This window comes from Pararge aegeria, chromosome 14 (genome assembly GCF_905163445.1).
Source record: "Pararge aegeria chromosome 14, ilParAegt1.1, whole genome shotgun sequence".
Taxonomy (NCBI): Eukaryota; Metazoa; Arthropoda; class Insecta; order Lepidoptera; family Nymphalidae; genus Pararge; species Pararge aegeria.
In genome coordinates this window covers 10476150-10497634 of record NC_053193.1, presented here as the reverse complement: position 1 = coordinate 10497634, position 21485 = coordinate 10476150, and the positions used below count along the sequence as shown (strand labels likewise).

The 21485-nt window shown below is 34.9% G+C and overlaps 1 protein-coding gene across 4 annotated transcripts; it reads left to right on the top strand.

Moving 5' to 3' along the window:
* Positions 1-917: 917 nt before the first annotated feature.
* Positions 918-20109, top strand: LOC120629528 (ubiquitin carboxyl-terminal hydrolase 7-like). 4 transcript variants are annotated; one of them, XM_039898483.1, is made up of 23 exons: positions 918-1136; positions 1217-1346; positions 3201-3313; positions 4268-4596; positions 4798-4961; positions 5767-5884; positions 6286-6427; positions 6599-6773; positions 7700-7892; positions 8451-8604; positions 10064-10200; positions 11114-11210; positions 11927-12163; positions 12964-13237; positions 14085-14176; positions 14976-15133; positions 15605-15712; positions 16624-16786; positions 16920-17041; positions 17682-17817; positions 18393-18551; positions 18794-18887; positions 19206-20109. In XM_039898483.1, exons 2-23 carry the CDS (start codon positions 1268-1270, stop codon positions 19304-19306), a joined length of 3345 nt encoding a protein of 1114 aa, XP_039754417.1. In that variant the 5' UTR covers positions 918-1136; positions 1217-1267; the 3' UTR covers positions 19307-20109. The 4 variants fall into 4 exon arrangements, with proteins under 4 accessions (XP_039754417.1, XP_039754416.1, XP_039754413.1 ...); XM_039898482.1 differs by having other exon boundaries at positions 19191-20109; XM_039898479.1 differs by having other exon boundaries at positions 1051-1136; positions 14988-15133; positions 19191-20109.
* Positions 20110-21485: the final 1376 nt, after the last annotated feature.

Below are 21485 nucleotides of genomic sequence, written 5' to 3'. Positions count from 1 at the left end.
CGCCATTCCAACACCTTGAGACCCCAACGTCCATCGGTTCTCCGAGCTGTGTCCCGTCCAATGATTGCCTTGAACTATGGTTCTCCTCATTTCTGAACATTTGATCACGTAGTTGGTTGTAATTGTTATAAATGTCTTGTGTGGAATTCAAAATTCATTCATTTCAAGTAGGCCTAATATAAGCACTTTTGAAACGTCAAGTCTGTCTGTGTGTAGTGACTCTACCACAAGGTATTTTATTTTACTTATATTTATTCAAAAAAACGTTAGACAAGAATATATTTTTTTATATCCTCAAATAAGGTCTGGCAGCCCTTAACATCTGAGCGAGAAAAACTATAGTAGTCACGCGAGTTGGGACTATATGTCTTTGTATATCTGTAAGATATCTTATACACAGATATACAGTATAAACAAAATATTTTTTAAAACAGATGTTGTTTTCGATATTTAAATAAATCAATTGTGAATGAATACACGCAAACCAAAGAAATGTCCAAAAAATAAGAAGAAAAACAACACAAAGTAGCGTGCACAATTTGGCAGCCGTAACGCTTGATAACGATTGGAACTAATATCTTCGTGGAAACCAATTTAAGGTTATAGAAATAGGTATCACGAGATGACTCTGATATGAGTAATTTATATCAGAGTCATCTCGTGTTAGTATCCTCTTTGGTACTCCAACTATAGAAATTATAGAGAACGTATATGTAGTCTGTGGATAAAATGGTGCATTCGTCGATCCTCAAAACCGGGCCACACATTCGAAGTTCGAAGCCAGAAATTAAATTAGACATCCACCATTTTGTTTATTTTTGCGAAAATATTTTATAAGTCGGATACGATCGTGAAATTTTGTACTTCGCCGTTATATCACGTCAATTATGTACTTCTGGCAATGATTATAAGATTAGGAATGTGCTATTAGCGTACACTGCTATCAGGCCCTTGTGTTGAAAACTGCAGACATCGGCCGCGCCGCTAGTAAACACTCTTTGAAAATTAACACCTTGTCTTCCAAGAAAAGTAAAAGCCCGGTTGCGCAGGGTGCTCGAGTCGATGATAAGGGTCCGTTGAAATTCGTTCAGCGAATATTTAGCAAGTCCAGAGGGAGCAATCCCGTGGCGATAAAGGTAGGTGAAGAGCAATAGTCGTCAGACTATTAGGACTTGTGCAATTATTGGTCATTTGCTAAAGTGAAACATTTATTTAGGAAATTTCTAAGAGTTGTGGGCGACAGTCCCCGGTGGCGCGCCCGGATAACATGAATCACACGCCTGCACCTGACAGGCAACAGCACGACCCTAATGTAAACCAAGTTGAGGAGATGGAAACGCAGGAAGGTGAGTTCAGCCCTCTTATCTTTCATTAGTCCATCAATTATACGATATGGGCAGCTTTGTTCCAAGTGCTACATCTATGTGTTTTTTTTTTTCGTTCATTGACACGAAACCAGTCGTAATTGATAAATTTGTTATGACATCGTGACATCAGGTGTTTAGTGTCTTTTGTGATCAGTTTATTTAAAATATTCTGTCGGTATTTTTACACTTAACCTCAATTTTTGTGAAGTGACAATAGATTTTCATTGTCAGTTTCAGTTTGACAATAATTGAAAAGTATTCATTAGTTTTTAAAGTGAAGGTTGTAAAGTGAAATTCACATCTTCTTTGTTGTGAAAGTGCAAGTTGTCATAATCTATATTTAGAATACTTTGTTTTAGAATAAAACTGATGTATTTACAATCAGATAAGGTATCTATTGTGAATAGCTTAAACATAGAAATAAGAAGCCTGAGAAATGAGACTTAGCTAGTACTCATATTTTTTTGTATGAATGTGTATCCTGGTTGTCAGAATCTGAAAATTTTGTTATATCTATGGGTATTTACTGTACTGACACTATCCTATTAGTTTTTAATATGAATGTTCTTGCCTTATGGTCATTGTTAAGATTGTTGATTTTTTAAGTTTAATATTTACTCTACTTTAGTGTTCATTGTCAGCTACGGTGAAACATCTTAATTCATCACTCTAAGTGAGGTACTTGTATGGAATAGTTGTTCTGAACCAGTTTTAAAATCTTTAAACCAGTTTACTTATGCTTCGGTTATTAAATACATAGTATATTTATATTTTTGATAAAGCTTGAAGTTCTCTTATTCTCTTAGTGCATTTAGAATTGTAGATTGAGACAAAGGTTTTTTTTGTGTGTTCAAAGAGTTGTGTTCCCATAATGTCAATATCTAAAAATGAAGACAATTTGTGCTTATAAATTTAAAAAATAACTACATCTTCAGACCAACTTCAATATTGACAGCTGTTTTTCAGCTGTATTTTCTTCTAAGAATTGAAACTCTTATACCTCAATTTTTTTACCTAATAATTTATTTAAATTTTTGATTTTTGGTATTTTAATATGAAATTCCCAATGATTGGTAAAATAATAATATAATACATTTCATGTGAAGCTTTTTGGTCACTTGTCATTAATCAGTAACAGAAATGTGATCATCATCAAAATGATTATTTTAGACTGTTATTATGTATATTATAATATGTATGTTATGTTCTCATTGCTACTAAGAGAGATTACCTAGCTAGTAATAGGTGAATATAATAAATATATTTCAGGGCTGAGTTTTCAGTCATTAGATAATGAAATTAAGATATAAATTTGGTAGATTTTGGTAGACTATATCTTTATCTGGGGAATGAAATTCACTCCCCAGATAAAGATATAGGAATTAAAAAATTGGCCCTTAGACAGATAACAAAACCAATAGCTATCATATATATCTATGGCTAAACTATCTAACTCAATAAGTTCTAATTAGCTTCTTAAATCCATGATTATTCTAGGATAAGCCCGCAATAACTTATAACAGAATAATTAGAAAGTTATGTTATGTTACATATTATCAAATATAAACTTATCACAACTTGTGTTTTTTGGACAAGTGAAAAAAGAGGTAGTTTATCAATGCTTGTCAATTTGACTGGAACTTTTGAAATTACTGTCATTGGATTATGCATATATTGTTTACCCTATAGTTTCTATCAATTGATTTAAAAGCATTGTATGAATTTACTACTATCCTAATATAAGTATAAGTAAGGTTTTATATAAATACATTAAATTATATTAAGCATAAGTGGAACCTAATTTGCATACTAAGAAGTAATTGTTCATTTTAGTGGAGACTGTAGAAACAGACAAGATTTGGGTTGAAGAATTCATGAAGGGTAATGGCGGTGTTGTTATGAATGATGTTATGAAAAACCAGGAGACCTCATCATCTGATATGCCTGTAAGTTTATTTGTTCTTATGAAAGCCATCTAATAGACCTGTAATTTTAATCTTGCTGGTTGACGGAGCAAATTTAGGGCACTAACCTTGCACCTACTAGCTTCCCCCACCCGTGGGTGTGAGGAGAATTCATATTTACAAGTACACCTACTCTGTTAGGGTAGGAATTAAATGTAAAAATATATTGATACATTGTGTTGATAATAAATAAATATGAAATAGTTCAAAAACATATTTATTAAGAATATAACCTATAATTTACCAATTCATTAATTTGGCACTTGTTTATGTACCCGATAAACTATTTTTACAATTAGCTCTTGAAAATGGAGATCTCTGTTAGCAAGTTCAAAGTTTTCATAAATCGTAAATTTATTGAAAAATCATATTATGATATACTATTATTACTAAATTTTGTAAAGGGATGATAATCAGATACCGTTTGGATCCTTTGTATCTTACGTAAGCTTCGAAAGGTCCAGAGGAACAAAGAATAGGCATCTTGAAGGTAAACACATTCCATCTTGGGCCATAAGATCACTTTTCATCATGTTTGCTTGTGGTCAAGTGTGTGCCTATAATAAATGTTAAAAAAACATTACTTTTCCAAAAAAGGGAAGTAGTATGGAGCCTTTACGGAGCTTACCTGCGGTCTCCTCAGTCCGAAATTTTTATTTTTCAATTTAAAAAAAAGCGGCCATGCATTATTCTAAATAAAAAAATTTAAAAATTAACAATAACTTGACCTAGAATTAAATTAAAAAGTGAATTTTATAAACTTAACTATTTCGTTTTTATTTATCGATACGATGTATCAACATATTTTAAAATTTTTATTACTACCCTAACGCAGTGGGTGTATGGGTAAATACGAATTTATTTTAATCTTAAATTATTACAAAAAAGTATAACAAATACAGGTTGTCAGGATTTATTAATTTAATTATCTTGCAGTTGGCTTGCTTAGATGCTGAAATGGAAGATGACGAAGCACGCTCAGAAGCAACCTTCCAGTTTACAGTACTTAACTTCAGAAGTCTCAAGGATTCTGTACTTTCACCACCATGTTATGTCCGCAATCTGCCCTGGAAGATTATGGTCATGCCACGACAAGCTCCATCGCCTGATCGTCAGCAGCAGAAGTCTTTGGGTTTCTTTCTTCAGTGTAATGGTGAGAGTGAGTCATCAAGCTGGTCCTGCTATGCAATGGCTGAGCTTAGGCTCATTTCTCACAAACCAGAGACTGAACCGTTTTATAGAAAAATTCAGCATTTGTTTTATAGGTATGTATTTGAATTTGCTGTTTTTTTAATTATTACATGGCTATTCAAAATAAGCTTAAAAAATAATTTCACTCATCACAATTATATGGCTATTCATAATACATAAGCCTATAAATCCTTTCTGAAACTTTTAGATTTCATACCACCATAGTGAAGTAATTTGAAGATGTCTATGTGATTTAAAATAATATATTTTTGCAGTAAGGAAAACGATTGGGGTTTCTCACACTTCATGTCGTGGTCTGATGTGCTAGACAGTGAAAAGGGATACATAAAGGATGATTCAATCACCCTCGAAGTCCACGTCACAGCAGAGGCTCCGCACGGCGTCTCTTGGGACTCCAAGAAGCACACAGGCTATGTTGGTAAGTGTACATTTTCTTACCATTTTAATAAGTCCTATCGTTTTTGCTTTCATAAATAATTAAATGTTGTCAGCAGAATAGTCTGTTAGTTTTTCAGCAGTACAATGAAAACCATCCCAATAGCTGTTGTGGTAGTATCTTCCAATATCATTGGTTTTCAAATATCTTTAGAGAAACATACAAAGGTATTACATAATTTTGCGTCAGGCACAGAAATATAATTATATAAATAAAACCTGTCTTAAAACGTCACAATTCAATTTAATAATTTTCATCCTATTGACGCAACATCTTACGCCTACTTCATAAATTAATCAAAAGAAATGTATGGAACAAATGTAGCAAATAGAAAATGAGCAATAATTGCTTCTTTTGTATTGGAACTACCCCATTCTTCAGAATCATGTTCAACTCAGGAACTTAATAAACTTACATACCCAGAAAACGGTCCCTACGATATAGCATAGGTCAGTTCAAAAGTTGGTGACCAATAGTAGTTAAACTCTTTTTTTGACTTTCAATTACGTATGAAGCGTGATTGCATAAATGCTTCTTAAAATGTGGCTTTGGGTTTTACAACTAAAAATAACTTTTTAATAAAATGTACTCACGTGCCACTACTGTCATAGTTGAAAGTAAGAGTTTACAAGATAGTATTATGTTACATTTTATAATATAACATGTAATGTTATATGTTATAATATATCATATAAGGATAGACCTGCTTTGTAAGGCTTAAACAACTATTATCTACTTAGAAAATTAATTAATTATGTAGTTATACCATATATTTATCTATTTTCAGGTTTGAAAAACCAAGGTGCAACATGTTATATGAACTCATTGTTACAAACGTTATACTTTACAAATCAATTGAGAAAGGCAGTTTATAAAATGCCCACAGAATCGGATGACTCAACCAGGTATATATATTTAAAATAATAATGGCCCTAGCTTCTATTTTTAAGCAATAGATGTGCCTGATAGGAATATTTCATAACTCTCTGTGGTGGTTCTGTTGTTCATATATTTTCGTCCTGTCTGCATATACTATCTTATCTGTTAGCTAACTGCAAAGTAAAAGTCAAAGACAAAAATATTTCTTAATTCAAATAGGCGCATTAATGCCATTGATCTGCATTACATAATATACTTCAGATTGGTTGCATAGTTCAAAATCGGTTTAATAGTTTGGTTTTAAAATCAAAATACCTTGAAAATATTTAGCTTCCTTTATTAGCTTATTCAATTTCATATATAAGCTATAAAATGACTTTTATACATCCTCTGTCTTATATGCACTTGACAAGTTATTTTTGTTTAGGTCGGTCGCCTTAGCATTGCAACGAGTGTTCTACGAATTACAGTTCTCAGATAAACCTGTAGGCACTAAGAAACTTACGAAGAGTTTTGGTTGGGAGACACTTGACTCCTTTATGCAGCATGATGTTCAGGAATTTTTACGGGTAAATGATATAAAACTTTCTTATTATTAAAAAACAACATGAAAATCTACGCCGATGCTATAAAATATACTACAGAAATATCTGTCCCCTTATTTTCATTATCTATTATAAACAGGCTGTGACTGTTAATATTTTGTAATCAAAAATGGTTTCATTTCGCTTTATATTCAGGTACTTCTGGATAAGTTGGAAAGTAAGATGAAAGGGACATGTGTTGAAGGAACAGTACCAAGGTTGTTTGAGGGTAAAATGACTTCATATATCAAGTGCAAGAATGTCAATGTATCCAGCACCAGGGTTGAAACCTTCTACGATATACAACTTAATATAAAGGGAAAGAAAAACAGTATGTATTACAAATAACTAACAGTGTAATTACTGGTTACTATTAGTACATGGATGTAAAGTTATATGTAGTTTTAAGGTCTTTTCAAAGTTTTAAGTAAGTTGCAATTAATTAAGGGATATTATAAGCCATATTAAACCGCCACGCGTTGCTGATGTTATCACTTATATCCGATAATTATTGCAAATCTAATTTGAAGTAATTTTATCAAAAAATATTTCATTCATAAATATGTAATTATTATTGAATGATATTTATAGACTTGAATGAAAGTTTAATAAGGCGTCTTTTGATTTCAATTCCAAGGAAATGACAGCTTTCCCAATATTGGCGCGTCGTCAAACTTTACCAATTCTGATAATAATAGAGTTGATCCAATTTGAAGCAATATTATCTAAAAATATCAACTCCATTAATAAAATATTATTGAATGATATTTGTACAAATACTGTCTATGTAATGAATTTGCTTTGATTAAAGCTGGCAAGTAGACACTGCTTGCACTATTTACTATTATCATATTGAGCCAGTGGTTTAAAGTTTTTATTTAAACAATTAATAAGCAACAAACGACATATTCCAAAGCTACAAATGCGCTATGAGTACTACGTATATTCTCTACTTAACTAGCATCGACGTCGAAGTATCGTAAAAAGTTTGTATTGCGGTACATAGAAAAGATAAAGTAATTTGACGCTTTTGATCTCGTGGTAAATGTAGCTGTACAGACAGACAGTATCGCAATAGTCTATTGGCACTTACCGGGCTTAATAGTAAGGGTCCAACCTTTACTATCAACCCCAGTAAGGGCCCTTTCCACACCCCAAACTTAAAACAACAGATTTTTTTCGTGGATACAGTAATTCCTTGGTTAAATATGAACTTCATGAAGTGAAAGGAATATAAATAATCGTGTTTGATTTCAGTTGACGAGTCGTTCAAAGACTATATAAACACGGAGACTCTTGACGGCGAAAACAAATATGATGCAGGCGAACATGGTTTGCAGGAGGCTGAAAAAGGAGTTATATTCGCATCATTCCCACCAGTACTGCATTTGCATCTCATGCGCTTCCAATATGACCCTATCACAGATAGCTCAGTCAAATTTAATGATAGGTAATTCTAATAGATAAGTAGCTAACTCTTTAGTTGACACTATTTACAGTCTTTGAATTGCTATTGTAATTAAGTTCTTTATTCAATATCATAAACGTGCTTGACAACGTAGGGTCTACCGGATTCTCGGAACATACTTAAAATATATTTTTTATATTATATTTTTAAAAGATTTCTCATATAGACAGAAACTGTTTTAAACCATTTTTTATCCTTAATAAACCTCTAAAAAATAGATTTTAATAAGCGAAACTACAGTTTACTATCAGTTTTTACATTTTTATTGACTTGTGTCGCCATTGCAGACACGTGACCACCAAAACGAGCTTTTTGGCTCATTTTTATTTATTTCAATTAAATTATGGAATTTCTTGTAAAATACTGAAAATCATGTCGATATATAGTTATATTTGGCTTTAAATTGCATTGTAGTTCATTTGAGACGATAAAAAGCAGTCAAATTTGCTATTCCGACGTTATGCCTCGTTCATTAATAATAATAAGGCCCTAATAGGATTTTATATTTGCCGCTGCCCTAACAATGTTTTATTTGGATAGATTCGAGTTCTACGAGCACATTAACCTAGACGCGTACCTGCAAGAGAAGCCTGAAACGCCGGCCGATTACACGCTCCACGCCGTACTTGTACACTCTGGTGACAACCACGGCGGTCACTACGTTGTCTTCATCAACCCCAAAGGCGATGGCAAGGTACCGGTTATTTTATTTATTACTAGCTTTTGCCCGCGTTCTTCGTTCGCGTTTATTAGAATAAAATAGAAAAACTTTATTGCAACACAACACAATAGGAAAAAAACAAGGAAAACAGTAAAAGTACTTTGTGCCAGGGTGCAAAGGCGGCCTTATCACTAAAAGTGATCTTTTAAAGGCAACCTGAGCATTCGAAACCGATAAGAAAGTGGAAAGTGGGTGGTGCATAAAAGGATGTAACAAAAAATAAAATAAACTTACATGAACATACATACTACATTTACATACAAAACTACCGATAAAAATTTATATGTATATACTATAATAGATATTTATGATATATATTTATACTATTATAAACTTACATAATACTCAATTACTTGCAATTATTATTTTATTTTACGTCTTTTTACAACAAAAAATCTAGTTGATTGGTTGCTTAGTTAAGGCGTGAAGGAAGGACAAACCAACAAATTCAGTGACGCGTTTGTAAGATTAGTTAGGATTTAAACACATTATACTCTGCATTTGTGATATGTGGTGACTTTTTGCGGGTATCGTACGAGGCGATTAAGGGATCAAAACGGAGAACAGTGACTAGCGGCCCCTGTGGTCTTCTACTACTGTATACTGCGATCATCAAACTATGACCGACATGGTGCTTGAGGGCTAACCTTTCTGTTAGGAGAGACCTTTAGTCCAGCAGTGGACTATTATAGGCTATTGATGAGTTTTTGTTGTACACGACTACGTATTTATCGATATCGAAGAAAATAAGAAGATTGCTTAGACCGCTTCGATCTCTGCCAGGCAACCTTAGGGTTAGGACACCATGAGCGAGAAAAAACAATTATAAACCTACCAGCTGATCCCAGCGCCATCTGTCGGGTTTATTTGTGAATCTAAACCATCCAGAGTGCCACCCAAACGCATACCGAAAAATTCATTCAAATAAGTCCAGCCGTCTAGGAGGAGTTCAGTGACATACACACGCACACAAGAAATATACACAAAGATAAAAATAACTAGATACAAATCGTAAACAAAATTTTAAGTAACACAAAGTGCTTATATAATGAACTAAAAAACAAAGTGATTAAAATCTGCATCATCTATCGGGGTGTTTTAAATCTGCGCTTTTATTTCATTCGGACTCAAATTGACTCTCATCTGATTTCACAACGCGCTTTTTCATTATTTGCAAATAATTAGACAACTCAAACTAAAACAGCTGAGAATTTAGTGAGTATAACTTGGACAGAATGAAGTTCTCGAAAAAATACGTATGTTGTACAATGTTACGATTGTATTCCGCAAACAATAAGTGCGCTACGCCATCTTAATAATATAAAAGTACACTTAACACACTAGAATCATAACTAAAGCACCATCGAGTACCTCTATCTACCCAGGGCGTTCATTAATTAAATATTCTTGAGGCAAATAACTTTCTGTACAGTGGTGTAAATTCGACGATGACGTGGTGTCCCGGTGTACGAAGCAGGAGGCGATCGAGTACAACTACGGCGGTCACGACGATGACCTCTCCCTGACTGTGCGACACTGCACCAATGCTTACATGCTTGTTTATATCAGGTTAGTGCCATAGACAAAAAACCTTCATGAGTAGAAAGATACGTGATTATTACCAGCAATAAAAATGGCGCCGGGCTAAACTAATAAAGCTATAAAAGTACACAGCAGGTCTGGGATGCAGGGGCTTTGACATGTGATATTGCCCTACATACCACATTTCAAATGATAGTTTTTGATCTGCGTATTTTAACATAGCTTAAAAAACCGATGGACGTTTGGGTCCCAAGGTGCAGTGTTGCAGTGTAGGGTGCACGGAGGACATAAAATTAGGATTCGCAGTATAGAAACGGTACAAAACCGTAGCGAGTGGAAATCCCTAAAAGAGTCCCTATTTTCAGCGTCAGTCGTCACATTATACTTCTTCTAAAATAAATTTTACGCACATTGTATTTTAGTGAATATGCAGTTAAATCTGTTTGAATTGATTGCAATACCTTTAGCTACTATGGACTGTTTGATTAATTGATTAAAGTCTTCATTGTTTTAATAAACGGGATAGCGTATGATAAAACGCGCGACCTTAATAATTAAATGAAATTTAATCGTGCCTTCACTGTGATGGGTGGACTGAAAAGACATGTATAACAAAGAGATTTGGTATACGGATGTATGCGGGCTTCCAGAAGGCACAGAATATACTTCACTTGCGGAAGAATTCAAATGCAGAATTAGAACAAAACAAAGAATTTTCGTTCCAATCGCAATCGCGTCTTTTGAACTGTTTTCGCAATAGTGAAGAGCATAAATAGTATACGGTATGACATGATCCCATTTCTCCCAGATTAGGCGTACACTATTGACTTAATTTACTGATTGGATTTCTAACAGGCGACTCCAGCAATTCTCATTTATGTTGTGTATATATATTTTTTTTTATAGACGTTTAAATAAAATGGGTAATATCACTTTGCAGAGACTCCCAGCTGAAGACTGTATTACAAGAAGTGACTCAAGCAGACATACCAACGGAACTCAGCGAGCGGCTTGCTGAAGAGAAAAGAATCGAAACTGTATGTCGTAATATTAGGATAACCGATTAGGTCTATATCGTTAAAATATTTAGAGATCTTTTATCGTCGATCGTTAAAATATTTAAAGTTCTTTTGTTACATTAATTATAAAGAATATTTTACGCGTAGTACATACTAAAGCAAATAAATAAACATAATTTCTAAATTGCTGAGATTAAAGCCTGTATAAGTTTTGTTACATTATTATAATAATAAAAACGAGTGAAGTTTCTGTTTTGGTTTCAAAAAAAGGTTGCGGTTATCACGTCGCATGATGTTCAAATGGATTCAGATTCACTAACGATCGAAATAAATGGATCAGTTATTGTTTTAATAATTTCTTTCGATATAGATGGTATTATTAGCACGTTTTTTTATCGCTACCGCCCGAAGTCCTTTTCTTCGTACGACAATGTGGTTGCATTGTAGTGCAAAAAATATCATTATCAACCCATTACCGGGCCACTTACCTTAAAGGCACCAGTCTCTTCTCAGAATGAGAAGGGTTAAGGCCTTAGTCCACTACGCTGGACTGCTGCGTATGGGTGATATGCAGATTTCCTAACCTAACAGTGAAGCAAGTGGTATTCAAAAATACTCTGTTACATGCCGGGTATACGACCACGCCGACATGGAGGCCGAAGTCCTAACAACTATGTTATCACCGTTTCTCCACAAATATATAATAAACAAACTTAATTGGAAAACTTCAACAGATACGTCGCAAGGAGCGCAATGAAGCGCATCTGTACATGAACGTCAACGTGGTTCTTGAAGAAGCGTTCGACGGCCACCAAGGGAACGATCTGTACGATCCAGAACGCGCGCACTACCGCGTGTTCCGCGTACGCAAGCAAGCTACTGCAACAGAACTTATGGAGATGTTGGCTGAAAACTTCCGGTATCCACAATCGCACTTGCGTCCTTGGCCATTCAGTGCACGTTCTAATCAGGTGAGAACTACTATTAATCGTATGTTTATAGTTACGTTATTATGTTTGTGTTTATGCTAGAAATCTACCATTGATGCCTTATTGCATAGTCAGTTGGGTGACGGCAGAAAAGAAGTTGTCACCACCCCCACCTCATTCTTCCCGCTGGTATCGTACGAGGCGACTAACGGAATATAACGGAGAGCGGGCAGAAGCGTCCTCTGTGCTACTTCTACCAACTACTGCGATCAACCCGCGTGCCCAGCGTGGGGCTTATGGGCAAATCCTTCAGTAGGGAGAGGCCCCTAGTCTGGCAGTGGACTGTAATAGACTGTTGATGATGATGAATTATCAACAACAGCAACACAGCGAAAGAAACAGAAAGTGAAAGAAAAAATGGATTTAAGTTCGTTTTATTAACTACTAGCCATCCAAGGCGTATGGCTAGTAGTTAATAATCGCGCTTAGCGCAAAGTAAAAAGATTTTTGCAGTCTGTTGATATTTCACAAAAGACAGATAACGTCGCGAAAGTAGCACGTAGTAAATAGATTTTCATAGTCTAGATATTTGTCGGAAGATTGACTATTTCGTGCGGGTAGCATAAACTGAATTTTTAGTGATTCCAGGGTTATTTTTTTTATGTAACTATTAAAAAGGATCAATTAAACAGTAGATTGTTCTCGTACGATTTCAGATCTCGCCAAAAAAGATGCTTTAGATACTCTTGTTTTAGACCTCCAGAAATTTCTCAGATTAGCACGGCATAGGGATATAGTGATAGTTTTTTAAACTTCTCTGAATATAATTATTTATTCCACAGACATGTCGTCCAACCTGTCTGGATATCACGAATGATCAAAGTAAGACAGTAGCAGACATATCAGAAAACATGAACCCCTGGAACATATTCCTAGAGATGTTACCTCCTGACTCCGGCTTTAATTTATTACCGCCTTTCGACAAGGAGAATGACGTGGTTCTGTTCTTCAAGTTCTACGATCCCAAACAGAAGCGGATACACTACTGCGGGCACCACTACCTTCCTATAGCCAGCAGGCCTGCGGATCTCATACCAATACTCAACAAACGGGCTGGTGAGCATTCCACACCTATTTTATGCCTAATTAAGTTTTGTTTATGACATCAAACTTTACCTCTTTCCCTAAACTTTTTCGTACATTTCTAAACAAAATACTGCTACCAATCGTTTGCTCGGCTCCTAATCGTGAACCTATAACCTACCTTAACAATTAGGCTATCAAATGCAAAAAAGATTATTTAATTCTGACAAGTAGTTCCGTAACCTTGCGGTGATTAAAATTTAACTCATCATCATCATCATATCAACCCATTACCGACCCACTACAGGGCACAGGTCTCCTACAATAAGAAGGGGTTAAGGCCGTAGTCCACAACGCTGGCCCAGTGCGGATTGGTGGACTCCACATAACTTTGAGAACATTATGTGGAATTCTCAGGCATGCAGGTTTTCTCACGATGTTTTCCTTCACCATCGTAGCAAGCGATATTTTTATTAACTTAAAACGCACATAACTTAGAAAAGTTAGAGGTGCGTGCTGGGATTCGAACTCGACCCGAAAGTGAAGTCGAGTTCCTGCCCACTACGCTATCACCGCTTTCGGTGAAAATTCAACTATTAAGCTTTAATTAAATCTATCACAGAGTTGCTTTTTAATCTTGGAAATTTTTGCAGTGGTTGTCTTGAATCGTAATTATAATATATATCTTTGAAATATAACCCAACATTTCGACAAGTAGTGAGAACTGCTCTTCTTTAATTTGTTGTTGTGCTGTAGAAGGAAACGATAAATATATACACACATATTTTTGGGAAATCACAATATCACATTATTGTGTAAAGGGATTTTGTGCCAAAAAAGAGATGTGGGATTTCCAAATTATAGTTCATTTTTCTGTTAGGTTTCCCGCCTGGCACGCCCCTAGTTCTATATGAAGAGATCAAGCCCGACTTCGTGGAGAAGATTAACAACTACAATGAACCTCTTGAAAAGGTATTGTTAATCAGCTTTACTCTGGAAACTAGAATTATTCAGTAACTTATGCTTAGTAAATTTACTATTAATTCTATTTGTTAATGTGTAACTATGAATATTGTAAGCTGGGACTCACTTACATTTAGTGAAATCAAAACAATTTTCAGTAAATACCTGACATATAACATATGCTACATCAAGTTTTTCTGGTTCTGAACAATCATAGGGATTTAGGATTTGGCCTGTCCGAAATAATAATTTGAGATTTAAAGTAAAAAATCAATTAATTTCGGCCCATTTTATACTAAAATTCATAAATATTTCTTATATACCTAAGTTTAATCAGATCTAGTAAATTAAGGAATAGGGATTAAATTTATTTTAAAAAATGTTCTTTTTTTTATATATTGGCAATATTCTGGAAGTATATGAAAATACATATATTTGTTTTCGATTAACAATTGTTGAATGAAAGTCAGTTAGTTCTGTTTTTAGTTTGTTTCTCCGTCTGATTTCAGTCCCTATCATACATACTACCGCAATCAGAGCGATAACTACAATACAAGTTGAAAATTTAGTACTTCAATATCAAAACCCAGTTTAATGTGATCTAAACTTCATGTTTCCCGCTTTGTGAAGCTCTGTCAGTGTTTAACTTTTTTGCCAAGGATTGGTAGTCTTGTTTGATGTATTTCCGGTAGCATCTACGTCATGTATCTATCTCGCTCTGGTCGCGTAAGTGTGAGAGGGAAAGAAACATTGGCGGCGGTCGCATATTGCCACCGCCCCTTGGGTTGAGTCGTGTGCACGCGGCCAGGTATTGGACGAGCTGATGGACGGCGACATCATTGTGTTCGAGCGAGCTGACAACCGCCATGAAGACATGGAGCTGCCGACCTGCCAAGACTACTTCAAGTACATCTTCTACAAGGTGGAGGTCCAATTCGTGGATAAGACAGTGCCGAACGATCCCGGGTCAGTTTACAATACCTAAAAATCTTTTTTGATGGATAAAGTTCTCAGAGATCAGAATACAGTTGTAACCATCCTTCCACTTTCCGAGGGTGTCGTTCAAGCCGACTAGGCGAATGTTAGGGAGATTGGACAGAAGCGTGCTCTGTGCTACAGCGTGCGTCTGGGAGTGGCCTTTAGGCCAGCCGTGGACTGTAGTAATAGGCTATCATTTATGAAATAATTTAAATACTGGTCAGTTCCATTGATTTAGATTTAATCTTTCTCAGTATTCAGTTCTTCGGTGTGAAAAAAGTATTAACATATTTCTTTAAGCAGATATAATTTCACATTCAATTTGCCAAATCTTAAAAAACACATGTGTTTGCATGTGTTTTTTTACACTAATCTTGAGAAAATGCTTGACAATCAAGAATATCTGTTTACAATCAAGAATAAACTAATATTTTTCTGTAAATTTGTTAAATATTTCAGATTCACAATGGAGTTGTCAATGCAAATGCGATATGATCAAATGGCGAGAGCGGTGGGGCAGAGGTTAAATGTAGATCCATTCTTAATACAGTTCTTCAAATGTCAAAAGTAAGTATATGCTTGTATAAACCCCAATATATAGCTTTCTCTTTTCTATAGGAAATGAGTCAATGAGTTGTGCGACGGCCAGAAAACTGGTTCTAGATACCATAAATTGTGTACAATAATTCCAAATGTGAAGACTCTTTAAAACTAGTAAATAGGCACCTTCGAGGCAAGCGTAAGTAGGATTTACTCGACGTGATCAAATTAGAAATGTGAAGATCCATATATGAACCCGAGTTATCGACATAGCACAGCGAGTCGCATAGCTGAAGTGGCAATAGGCAGGGTACATAGCGAGGAGAACCGAAAGACTTAGGGGTTCCAAGGCGCTGTAATGGCGACCCTGCACAGGTAAACGGGTGGGCGGCCCCCAACGAAGTGTGCCAGGCGACATCAAGCTAGTGGCTCAGAACCGTGGATTTTGAACTCCCTACAAGAGACATATATCCCAGTAGACTTCAATTGGCTGAAGTGATGATGATAATGAGGCAAGCGCGTTTTATCTTAAGCTAGTCTAGAGACTCTTTGGTCTCTCTTAGATGTAGCTTAACCCATTTCATCTATGGGTCATCGTCAGGTAATCTTGTTATTGACAAATCGTTCATATTGTCTTATGTGTCTACTGGCTAGCCTTTGTTTTTGTTATAAGATAAACGCTTGTAGTCATAATTTTATATTTTAGTCTCAAAACGCTTAGCATCTGGAACTAAATTAACTTTTAAGCTGAGGCGATCTATTAAGCGGTACAAAGCCTCACCTCACACTTAAAAAACAGTAAGAATGACATAATTAATACATCTCAGCCTGTAGTCTACCTATAATCTTTAAGTATTATTTGTAGTATATGATTGTATCATTTATTAAGGATCGGTATTATATTGACAAATATACTAAATAGTTCATATTCGTTTCAGCTATAAAGATACTCCAGGTTTGCCCCTCAGGTACTCGTATGATGGAATACTTAAGGATTTGCTAGTGTACTGTAAACCAAAGTGCCCTAAGAAATTGTTCTATCAGATTTTATCTATTAAAGTTAACGAATTAGACAACAAGAAGCAATTTAAATGTTTATGGGTAAGTTATTTTTCATTTACTTTTATTGAACACAAAAGTACGACATCTGAAGCACCACATTTGCGTATATTTCGTAATTTATGTGAACTGAGAAATAATTTGTTGTTAACTAAACTTTTTTTATTGTTTCTAGGTTGGTCCTAATTATAAGGAAGATAAAGAATTAATTTTATATCCTAATAAAGGTGGCAAAGTGGCAGATATATTAGAGGAAGCAGCTAAAGTTGTGGATATGTCCCAAGAAGGTTCTGGAAGGTATGTAATGCTTATCAATTTTGGCTTTAGATTTAAAACTCAAATACTATGGGTATCCAAATGCTATAGATCCCTCTCCATTAGAGAGGAAGATTTTATTCAGGAGTAAGACTATAATAAGCTTTAAATGTCTAAAAGTTGAATTTAATTTATATTGATTATAAGTTCGGTTTAACTGCATTTGGAAAATGTAACAAAATGGATCGTCATTATTTACAGTAATCAATTATAAATCAAAAAAGCCACGGAAATGTTCCCTTTGAAACTCCAATGACGTAGCAAGATAGTTAAGATACTTAAATATTCTAGGATCTGCAGCGTAGCTCGTTGAAATTTACTTGAGGAGTATTTTATCAAAAACTATAGTGCCAATATATATAAACACGTCTAAAAAATCACTAGAACAGTAACATTTCTTGGCTGGGAGCTATACCTATTGCTTCCCTTCCGGCTTTTCAATGTGGTTTCGTTAATAGATAAAATGCTTATGCAGGATAGTGAGATGATATGTGATGGGGTTGTCAAAGTCTCTTTGAAGAGTCTTGCTATCCAGAATTATGTTACCTAGAATTGAATAACTTTAGCAAATATTGTTCAATTGGCTGTTTAAACAATTATTATAATTGTTTAATCTCGTCAGATTACGAATCGTGGAAGTGTCGTGTCACAAAGTATTACCAGGCCCGGAGCCGGAGTTGACATTGGATCAGGTGACCATATCCCCGCCCCGACTGTACAGAATAGAGGAGATACCGCGGGATGAGGTCAACCTATCGGTACGTATAATATAGAATTATTTTCCAACACTTTTTCTAAGTTTGATGTGGCCTGTCCAGTGTAAATACTAAACAGTAGACAGTTCCATAAATTATGAGTAATAAGTAAACTTTAAATATCCTGTTTAGCCTAATTTCAAAGATATTGGTGGGTAAGATTAAGACTGGTTGTCCTTTATTTAATGCACTGTGTAATACAATGCAGGTTTTCCCAGAAGTTAATTCACAAAATCAATGATGCAGTGTATTAAACTGTTCCGGTCATGAGTATATAATTTATTTAAGAATATTGTTACAATGTGTAATACTATTTACGACAATAAAACTAATACAAGTTGAGACTGGGACTTTAATTTATTGGGCCTAATGATGTTGAATCAATGTAAATCAATCAAAAGCTCCCAAATAGGATCTTTGATTTTCATTACCATTACAAATACATTTTACAGGTGTTAAATTTGGGATGGTGCCTATACGTTTTTCAAAACGTTTAGATGTCACGCCACTGCTGGTTGAATAAATAAAACTTAATGTGCTTTAATTCGCAGAGGTAACATACTAAGTTAAATTTTCAGGAGGACGAAATCCTAGTGCCGTGTGCACACTTTCACAAGCAGGTGTACGCGACATTTGGCATTCCGTTCTACGCGCGTGTAAAACATCACGAGCCCTTCCAGGCGCTCAAAGACCGCCTTCAACAGAAGCTCGACATACCAGACAAGGAGTGGGAAAAGGTACAATTAAAATGAATAAATTACATTTAAGCCAATTATATTTATTGCAATTTACCTTTTGCCTGATAAAAAAGAAGACAAAAGAAGTGTAAAAGTAAAATGGAAGACGAATGGAATAGAAAGGGGAAGCAAACGTCAAACAGTAGCGATAAATAGGCGCGTTGTCGATTCGCGCTACTGAATCATTGCATATACGTAGTAAGGAATTTTTTGTAATAGATCATTGTGCCTTATTGTTTCAGTACAATTTTGCTATTGTGACGAATGGCAGACCTAATTATATAAGCGAAGGAGCGACGATCAACATATTGGACTTCAGGCCAAACAGTAGTGCGAGTGAGTATTTATTCACCTTATTGAAAAAGCTAAGCCCGTGAAAAATTTTGGGCGCTAAAAGTTTTTTCCCAAAAAATATACCCAAATTCCATGAAATTACACTTCATTTAAGTTATGATTGACTGAATTTCTCGTAATAACGAGTTAAATAGTTATTAATGTGTCTTGCTACCATGATAAGAAGAATGAATACAAATTGATTTGATCTTAAAAGCGGAGGAGATGGAGATGCATAAATATAGTCCCTCGCAACTATCGTATAGACTCCATCCACATCGGAACTCGCGCTAAAATTTAATAAAGATCTGTCCCTTCCAGACGCAACGGGGCGGCCTTGGCTCGGCCTCGAGCATATTAACAAAACGCCGAAACGCTCGCGCGTCAACTACCTCGAGAAGGCAATCAAGATTTACAATTGAAGACACCCCCTCGTATCATCACCACCCTCATAGGCACGACTAGTAAAATACATTTTGCTGCATTCATTCGACTAAGTTATTTATTAAGTATTTCGTCGTTTCACTGACCAATTTATAGAGCTGGCTATCCACAGTATTTGAGCAAACACTTTAGTGTCTAGTTGCTTCAATTGAACACTTTAATAATTTACAATCGAGTCGACTGAAAACAACTGGACACCCACGTGTCTACATCAGCGCAGGTACTAATTTGTTGCATAAAATTATAATACGCAAAGGTAGCTTGTAATCGACACAAGACACAAAAGCGTATCTGTTACCGTAGCGCTGTAATTGTTCAAATCGGCGAACACCATCGTTGCGCAAACGCATACACTGCGTTCGAGCACTCGTTTTCTTCGAGCAAATATACTCGTTTAATAGCTCGTTTTGTTTGAGCAAAGGTTGAATCCTAGATTGTGCTCCCAGCAAGTATTGGAAAAGATTTATACTTTTAGTTAGGCAGTTTATGCGTTATGCAAGGTGGGTATCCAGTTTTTTATAATTGTAATTAATGTATTTTTGTTTATATTCTTAACTTATTTGAAGGGAATTTATCAGGAGAGGTTTCACATTTATTTACCAAGACTATTTTAGTGTTGTATGTTTCTAAAATTGACGCGGATATTAAATGATCATGATTAAAAGCAATAAAGACCTAGGCTTAGGTACAGGAATTGATAAGTGTTAACTTTTAATGCGAAAAATGATTTGTTAATTATCTTAAATAATGTGGAATGTATAAATGATGAAACTAACATTAATTTATGATTTATCATTTAATGATCTCATCTTATTTAACGCCACGCGTACTGAGTAAAAAAAAAATAGGATCTTGTTAGTCTGCAATTTGTCAAGTTAACAAAACACTTTTATTTGATTCAAAATGCGTGGCGTCCCTTGCTTTTTTGCATCACAAATTGATATCGTTTGAAAACTAAATCCTAGCTTGCTCCATGCAAAGTCCATTTTTATTATTACGATGTACTTGGATTATTATTTGTAACCTTGAAAACAATCAGCAACATTGTGAAAAATTTAGGTAAAGAAAAACAAATCTGACAACGTTTTTTGTATTAGCTGTACATTGAATTTTCGTGGAAATGTCACTTTCCTACAGCTATATCTAGGCAAAAACCGCGTTGCTGCGTGAAAGAAGGACGAACCACTCTCCCGCTTGAAAAGTCTATGTTCTCTTTGTTATTTTCAAATAATATTCCGAAAATATTTTATTGTCATGAAGATTTGGTGACGCCCAAATATTATTATAAATATTTTTATAGTAATATAAAATTCAAGTTATTTAATAATAAGTACTGCGGAAGAAATTGTAAGAAAAAAATGTATTTTACTGTCATGGTCCTTATGAATTTACAAAAATAGCCTTAAATTAATACACAATAATATTATGTACTTCGTAACACCATTAATAGACTTTTTTACAGCTTTGTTCTTTGTGTGTGGCACCATTTATTAATTATATATTGCCATACAATAGTCCAGCTAGCAGGAACCATATGTTTTATTAGTAAATATTAAATTGAATTTCACTAACTTGCAGCAATATTGTGTAAAATTATTTTTTATGTACCCTCATTTGGGAAATCAGTGACTAAAATGTCATTAAACATTGCTCATTTTTATATAATATGTTTGCCTTCAAGCTTAACCAGTGAACATTTTTATACAGGTAGGTAGGCACACGAAAAATAAAATGGTTAGCTTTGGAAATGCCACCAGTATTTTTTTTTGTACTGTGGCTGTACTGTGTATTAAGGCCTTCGCTTGACATATTCGACTAGTTACTTATTTCACTCAATATTCATGGATGCATGGAAATACGTTTTCCAACTCGTTACTAAAGTGTTAACCGAGCTTTAGGAGTGACAGTCGATGCTAAGTTGTAGACTCGTTAAAGACGCATTACCCACTCGTTATCGACAAGTTGCAAGTGAGTTGTAAGTTGCAGTTTAACCGGCGCTGAAGTGGTGTTGAGTCGATAAATGAGCAAAGGCTTTATTGTGCAATGATCTTTAGAAAGATACAAAAATGAATTTTGCGTCCATAAATTACGTGAGGTGTTTTTTAAATTTTCTGTCCTTTCCTCTCCTAACTCCCCCGGTGAGATTTTATTAGACCA